General features: G+C 43.8%; 1 protein-coding gene across 1 annotated transcript in view; it reads left to right on the top strand.

The window, feature by feature from the left end:
- LOC139027412 (guanylate cyclase soluble subunit alpha-2-like) overlaps positions 1–8,355 on the top strand; it is a 57,571-nt gene that overhangs the window by 3,749 nt on the left and 45,467 nt on the right. The window contains exon 4 of the mRNA XM_070442527.1: positions 634–777. Coding sequence (XP_070298628.1) covers positions 634–777 — 144 coding nt within the window. The remainder of the gene's footprint in view (positions 1–633; positions 778–8,355) is intronic.

Raw genomic sequence — 8,355 nt, 5'->3', positions numbered from 1 at the left:
ACCAACCATCACTCCCTCTATCCATCCATTACCAACCATCACTCCCATTATCCGTCCTTTAACAACCATCACTCCCTCTATCCATCCATTACCAATCATCACTCCCTCTATCCATCCATTACCAACCATCACTCCCATTATTCGTCCTTTAACAACCATCACTCCCTCTATCCATCCATTAACAACCATCACTCCCTCTATCCATCCCTCCATCACTACACCAGCTCTCGTCCTTCGCCAGGGTTTGATCCTGCACAGATACAGACAATTTTTCTTTCCCTTCCCTTCCTCTCTCCTCATCCTTCCACTTTTTTACTTGACTCTTCCCCTTCTCTCTTTCTACTGTCATTTTCTCTCGTCTCCACTTTCACCTCTCCCCTCTCTCTTTTCCTGCTCCATGTGAGGAGAGAGAGAACCATATGTTCCCATTGTCATGGTTACTCTGGATAAATGACTGTGACTGGCTGAAAATGAGAGTTGTGTTTCTTGTTGTCAAGTACAGCTTTTGAGTGTTTTTTTTTTACTTGTTTTATAATTTTTTATTCTGAAAATATTTAAATTTTATGAAAATACTGAAATCAAATCAAATCAAATGCTCATGGCTTCATGGACTCTCCTCCAATCCCCATGTAGATTGAGACTATAGGCGACGCCTACTGTGTTGCGGGCGGGCTCCACCAAAAGATTGACAGCCATGCCAAGCCAATCGCACTCATGGCCCTGAAGATGATGGAGCTGTCAGAGGAGGTGTTAACGCCGGACAGCAAATCCATCAAGGTGAGTCTTCGCTTGGCACGGGYAGGGMGGCACTTTCTCCCTCACTCTCTTRTTCTGTCTTATTTTCTCTCTCCCTTTTCACTCCCCCTRTCTCTTTCTCTCTCTCCCTCCCTTTCTTTCTCTCCCTTTTCACCCTCTCCTCCTACTCTGTCTCTGTCTCTCTTCTCATTCAAATTTAAATGTGGTTTACACCTATAATTTAAAGCATCTGTAAGCTGATCATTGCGGTGCTGTGTTGTGCTTTTGTGTTGTGCTAGCTGTTTTGTGCTGTGTTGTGTTATGTGCTGTGCTAGCTGTGTTGTTCCACAGACAGAAGGGGTAACACAGACACGTCACAGGGGCTATAACGCTGAATAATCCTTTTAGAGCGTTTTCTCACCAAATCAAAGTTTATTTGTCACGTGCGCCGAATACAACAGGTCAAAGATCTTCTGTGAAATGCTTACTTACAGGCTCTAACCATAGTGCAAAAAAGGAATTACAGGTGAACAATAGCGTAAGAGAAGTGAGAGACGAAATAAAAACAACATAAAAAGACAGGAACAATAACAGCTAGCAGCTATATCGGACCTGAGAGCATGTCTGCTTAGCCCAGTAGATGTATTGTAGGCCGATATAGACCCTCAGGATACTCTCGTGTTCAAGCGTAGAACATTTTGAGGATCCTCAGGACCCAAATGCCAACATCTTTTCAGTTGTCTAGATATGGGGAATAGCTTTATCTGCCCTTTTCTGATGACTGTCTTGTATGTTTGGACCATTTAATTTTTGTATGTGTGACACACACCAAAAAGGACTTGAAGCTCTCAACCGCTCACACTACACCCGTCGATGAGAATAGGGGCGTGCTCGGTCTCTTTTTCACTGTGTACACAATCATTTCGCTTAGTCTTTGGGTTACGTGAGGGATAGGGTTGTTTTATTCTGGCACACCGGCAGGTCTTGGACTCACTATAGGCCTGTCTCGTCGTTGTGGTGATCAGGACCTGTTGTGTAGTCTTGCAACTTTAATGATGGTGTTGGAGTTGTGTTCGGCCAGTGCATCGTGGGTGAACAGGGAAATAGCACGAGGGGACTGAGCACGCAAGCTGAGGGGCTCCAGTGTTTGAGGATAAGCGTGGCAGATGTGTTGCTACTAACACTGCACTGGGGGCAGCGCAGGAAGTCAGGATCCCACCAAATATTGTAGTGTCCAAGTCCTAAAGCATGGGACTGCTAACTCTTTTCTCAGATTATACAATCCCACCAGGTATGATCCAACACGCGAAAAAGGCTACTCTTCTTGATGGTTATCCCACAAATAATCCTTATACGGTATAGTCTGGTGTTTTTCTGGCATGACCCTTAGTGATCACTGTTTAAGCAGACTGTGTTCATAATGGGCTGCTCAGTGAAAACGACGCTGTCCTGATTTGTCATAGACGCTTGCTAAACACTTTCATGAGCAAGCCTTCTTATGAACTGGTCTCTGTAAAATGGTATATAATCAGCTTGATCTTGTCGAAGACGTTGAACCTTCTTTTTTATATTTTAGTGGTGTTGTTTAAAACTGCACTACAAGAAAATGAGAATTAAAACAGGTTTCAGCCCTGTTTTGACGTGATTTCCAGTGTTATGCCCTCCAGAATGGTGACTGGCTCTCGTTCAAGGGCATTGAGAAATAGTGCACTCATGCTAATCCGAAGCAAAGTAGGTTATTTTAGGAGCAGTTTATCTCTGTGGGTTAACCCAAGAAGTTTCTGGAAAAGGTTAAGCGACGTGGGAATAAACACCTCCTCCTCACAGCTGCCCATGTCCTTAAATGTGATGATGTGTGGTTGTCTTACTGACAAGAAACACATGTTGAGCTCTTTAATCACACTTCATAAGGTCAGGATTCCTATTTGACTCGCCATGCCTCCTGGCCCGTCCAACCATTTCCTCATTCCCACCCGCTTCTATGCGACTATCCCGAACTGTTTCCCTCTTTTTCCCCTGCCCGCTCGTACAATGTCTTCTCCTCTTTTTCCCCTGCCCACTACAAAGTTTCTCGCCTGCAGGCAGTCACTTGAGTCCGAGGTACTAGAGGGAGCTCCTGAACTTGACACGAAAAAAACATCTGGTCAGTGGTTTAGACCCGTTTTTCTTTAAGGTTGCTGCCCTATCACGCCAAGCTATCTTGAACCTTTTAAACCTGTCTCTCTTTCTGGGGAGGTTCCCATTGCTTGGAAGCAGCCACGGTTCATCCTTTATTTAAAGGGGACTACAGCTGATCCTATCTGCTAATAGGCCTATTTCTATTTTGCCCTGTTTATCAAAAGTGTTAGAAAAAACTTGTCAATAATCAACTGACTGGCTTTCTTGATGTCTTATAGTATTCTCTCTGGTAATGTAATCTGGTTTCCGCTCAGTTATGGGTGTACTGCAACGTTAAAGGTCCTCAATGATGTACATTGCCCTTGATTCTAAGCCATGTTGTGCTGCTATTTTTATTGACTTGGCCAAAGCTTTTGATACGGTAGACATTCCATTCTTACGGGGCGGCTATGGAATATTGGTGTCTCTGGGGGACTTTGGCCGGGTTTGCTAACTACCTCTCTCAAGAGTGCAGTGTATAAAGTAGAAAATGCTTGTCTCAGCCATGCTTGTCACAACAACAAAGCTAGGCAGTAGGAAGCTCTCTCATCCATTTATATGCCAGATGATAGTCTTATACTCAGCTGGCCCTCCCGGATTTTGTGTTAAATGCTCTCACAAACTATAACAAGCTTTCTTACCTTAACCTTGTTCTGAACACCTCCAAAACAAGGGTCATGTGGTTTTGGTAAGAAGAATGCCCTCTCCCCACAGGTGTGATTACTACCTCTGAGGGTTTAGAGTTTGAGGTAGTCACCTCATACCAGTACTTGGGAGTATGGCTAGACGGTACACTGTCCATCTCTCGGCACATATCAAAGCGCAGGCAAAAGTTAAATCTAGACTTGGTTTCCTCTATCGTAATCGCTCCTCTTTCACCCAGCTGCCAAACTAACCTGATTCAGATGACCATCCTACCATGCTAATTACGGAGACATAATTTATAGATCGGCAGGTAAGGGTGCTCTCGAGCGTTTAGATGTTCTTTACCATTCGTCCATCAGCTTTGCCACCAATGCTCCTTAAAAACACATCACTGCACTCTATACTCCTCTGTAAACTGGTCATCTCTGTATACCCTTCGCAAGACCCACTGGTTGATGCTATTTTAAAACCCTCTTAGGCTCACTCCTCCTATCTGAGATATCTACTGCAGCCTCATCCTCCACATACAACATCCGTTCTGCCAGTCACATTCTGTTAAAGGTCCCCAAACCACACATCCCTGGGTCGCTCGTTTTTCATTTCGCTGCAGCTAGCGACTGGAACAAGCTGCAACTAGTGACTGGAACGAGCTGCAACAAACTCTCAAACTGGACAGTTTTATCTCAATCTTTTCATTCAAAGACTCAATCATAGACACTCTTACTGACAGTTGTGGCTGCTTTGTGTGATGTATTGTTGTCTCTTACCTTATTGCCCTTTGTGCTGTTATCTGTGACCAATAATGTTTGTACCATGTTTTGTGCTGCTACATGTTGTGTGCTACCATGTTGTCATCATGTGTGTTGCTAACATGCTGTGTTTGTCATGTGTTGCTGCTTGCTATGTTGTGTCTTAGGTCTTCTCTTTATGTAGTGTTGTGTTGTCTCGTGATATGTGTTTTGTCCTATATTATGTTTTTTTATTTTATTATTATTTAAATTTTAATCCCAGCCCCCGTCCCCGCAGGAGGCCTTTTGCCTTTTGGTAGGCCGTCATTGTAAATATGAATTTGTTCTTAACCGACTTGCCTGGTGAAATAAAGGTTAAAATAAAAAATAAAAAAKCGACATCGATGAAACATCTGATCTCAATACATGTTTCTGTTCCCAAAACGATAATCTATTATGAACACATTGCACTACGTTTTATAGACTTGACACTTTGCCAAAGTAAAAAAAWTTATAATTGTTTAGCAGAAGTGCAAAGGTCAAAATGAGTTTGTGCACACTTCACAGAGGAGGCTTTGCTAACAGAAATATGCAAATTCGTGCTATAACGCGGCAGTAAGATCTGGTTTTGACTACCTTCTTGCTTGTTCTGCCCACTATGCTTAATTTGCTCCCATGGTAAACGACACAGATTAATTATCTTGTAGGGCTGGGCGATATGGCTACAATATCATATCACCGTATATTTTTTTTTTGGACAGTATGACGGTATTTGATGTTATTTGATGTTTTTGAATAGTAAAAGTTCTAAATTTGCTTTATGAGTAGCACGTGACCCTAGGGTGGCAACCCATACCTGTACATTCTAAGTGATTTAAATGGGTCTTTCTCCATTCTGATTGTTATACTGTTCAATTAAAATTCAACCAAAAATAATCTCCTGCATTTCCATCAATTTCTGTATTTCAAATCAAATCAAGTTTATTTGTCACATGCGCCGAATACAACAAGTGTAGACTTTACCGTGAAATGCTTACTTACAAGCCTTTAACCAACAGTGCAGTTCAAGAACAGTGCACTCAATTGAGATAATATCCACACTGCCACGTAGGGCTGCACGATATGGGCAAAAAAAACAATTTTTAACCAAATGTTGCAATTGCGATTTGACTTGTGATTTAGAGCAAAACACTTGGGTGAACTGTTGGAATCATGGAAATAGAATGATTATTCTATTTATAATAGTTAGAATATAATATTGGGCACTTCGAATACAGTGTTATGTTGACATGACAATGAATGAAAATGACAGGGAGGCGTAATTGTGACAGGGTAGGAACCAAAGGCTACATTAAATGTTTCTTCGTGTAGCCAACATATTCATGCTTCACTTATTATTTTTTMATTTAGAAGATACTGTTGCACAAACGACATGCTGATTTAGGCCTACACCATTAGCTCTTTTTCAGTACATTTATTAGCTAGCTAGCTCTCCAGCTAACTAGCGATTAGCATTAGCAGCTAACACGATTTAGCTTAACTTGCTAAGAAAAGACAAACTAGCTGTTTGCAGATGTAAGAKACACAAACTAATAGTGTAATTATAGAATGTTAGTGGATTTATATTATGAAGCAAAGTGGAAACAACTTTGTTGTCATCAACATTGCTGTGGGGCTAGGTCTGTGTGGAAAGCGGCATTGAGAGAGAGAGAGAGCGGAGAGGGATGACTCAAGTAGCAGAGTAAACTATAAAAATGGACGTTACACACGGCGTGACACATTTAACAAACCAAACATTCAAATATCGTTATAGAAGGCCCTCTGACCCCCTGTTGACACGGCGTGACACATTTAACAAACCAAACATTCAAATATCGTTATAGAAGGTAAAGTAAAGCAGAGATGTGGTTCGTTAGAGAAAGGTCACGTTCAGGCAATCTGCCTTTCTCCCATCTCCACAGGTAGAGGCTCTTTGTGGGCTGTTTTGTGTTACGGTTAGAGAGAAGGTCACGTTCAGGCAGTCTGCCTTTCTCCCATTCCACAGGTAGAGGCTCTTTGGTTGGGCGTGTTTGTGTTACGTTAGAGAGAAGGTCACGTTCAGGCAATCTGCCTTTCTCCCGTCTCCACAGGTAGAGGCTCTTTGTGTTGGGCTGTTTTGTGTTACGTTAGAGAGAAGGTCACGTTCAGGCAATCTATCTTTCTCCCATCTCCACAGGTAGAGGCTCTTTGTGGTTGGTGTTTTGTGTTACGTTAGAGAGAAGGTCACGTTCAGGCAATCTATCTTTCTCCCATCTCCATAGGTAGAGGCTCTTTGTGTTGGGCTGTTTTGTGTTACGTTAGAGAGAAGGCGTCACGTTCAGGCAATCTATCTTTCTCCCATCTCCACAGGTAGAGGCTCTTTGTGTTGGGCTGTTTGTGTATTACGTTAGAGAGAGGTCACGTTCAGGCAATCTATCTTTCTCCCATCTCCACAGGTAGAGGCTCTTTGTGTTGGCTGTTTTGTGTTACGTTAGAGAGAAGGTCACGTTCAGGCAATCTGCCTTCTCCATCTCCATAGGTAGAGGCTCTTTGTGTTGGGCTGTTTGTGTTTACGTTAGAGAGAAGGTCACGTTCAGGCAATCTGCCTTTCTCCGTCTCCACAGGTAGAGGCTCTTGTTGTTGGGCTGTTTTGTGTTACGTTAGAGAGAAGGTCACGTTCAGGCAATCTGCCTTTCTCCCGTCTCCACAGTAGAGGCTCTTTGTGTTGGGCTGTTTTGTGTTACGTTAGAGAGAAGGTCACGTTCAGGCAGTCTGCCTTTCTCTCCGTCTCCACAGGTAGAGGCTCTTTGTGTTGGCTGTTTTGTGTGTACGTTAGAGAGAAGGTCACGTTCAGGCAGATCTGCCTTTCTCCCGTCTCCACAGGTAGAGGCCTTTGTGTTGGGCTGTTTTGTGTTACGTTAGAGAGAAGGTCACGTTCAGGCAGTCTATCTTTCTCCCGTTCTCCACAGGTAGAGGCTCTTTGTGTTGGGCTGTTTTGTGTTACGTTAGAGAGAAGGTCACGTTAGGCAGTCTATCTTTCTCCCATCTCCATAGGTAGAGGCTCTTTGTGTTGGGCTGTTTTGTGTTACATTAGAGAGAAGGTCACGTTCAGGCAATCTGCCTTTCTCCATCTCCATAGGTAGAGGCTCTTGTGGTTGGGCTGTTTGTGTTACGTTAGAGAGAAGGTCACGTTCAGGCAGCTGCCTTTCTCCCGTCTCCACAGGTAGAGGCTCTTTGTGTTGGGCTGTTTTGTTGTACGTTAGAGAGAAGGTCACGTTCAGGCAGTCTATCTTTCTCCCGTCTCCACAGGTGAGGTCTTTGTGTTGGGCTGTTTTGTGTTAGGTTAGAGAGAAGGTCACGTTCAGGCAGTCTGCCTTTCTCCCGTCTCCAACAGGTAGAGGCTCTTTGTGTTGGGCTGTTTTGTTGTTACGTTAGAGAGAAGGTCACGTTCAGGCAATCTGCCTTTCTCCCGTCTCCACAGGTAGAGGCTCTTTGTGTTGGGCTGTTTTGTGTTACGTTAGAGAGAAGGTCACGTTCAGGCAGTCTGCCTTTCTCCCGTCTCCACAGGTAGAGGCTCTTTGTGTGGGCTGTTTTGTGTTACGTTAGAGAGAAGGTCAGTTCAGGCGTCTATCTTTCTCCCATCTCCACAGGTAGAGGCTCTTTGTGTTGGGCTTGTTTTGTGTTACGTTAGAGAGAAGGTCACGTTCAGGCAGTCTGCCTTTCCCCCTCTCCACAGGTAGAGGCTCTTTGTGTTGGGCTGTTTTGTGTTTACGTTAGAGAGAAGGTCACGTTCAGGCAGTCTGCCTTTCTCCCATCTCCATGGTAGAGGCTCTTTGTGTTGGGTGTTTTGTGTTACGTTAGAGGAAGGTCACGTTCAGGCGTCTATCTTTCTCCCGTCTCCACAGGTAGAGGCTCTTTGTGTTGGCTGTTTTGTGTTACGTTAGAGAGAAGGTCACGTTCAGGCAATCTGCCTTTCTCCCATCTCCACAGGTAGAGGCTCTTTGTGTTGGGCTGTTTGTGTTTTACGTTAGAGAGAAGGTCACGTTCAGGCAGTCTATCTTTCCCGTCTCCA

Source organism: Salvelinus sp. IW2-2015, unplaced genomic scaffold (genome assembly GCF_002910315.2).
Source record: "Salvelinus sp. IW2-2015 unplaced genomic scaffold, ASM291031v2 Un_scaffold16294, whole genome shotgun sequence".
In the NCBI taxonomy this organism is placed as follows: Eukaryota; Metazoa; Chordata; class Actinopteri; order Salmoniformes; family Salmonidae; genus Salvelinus; species Salvelinus sp. IW2-2015.
Note: the sequence above shows the minus strand (reverse complement) of the source record. Positions and strands in the feature narration are given on the sequence as shown.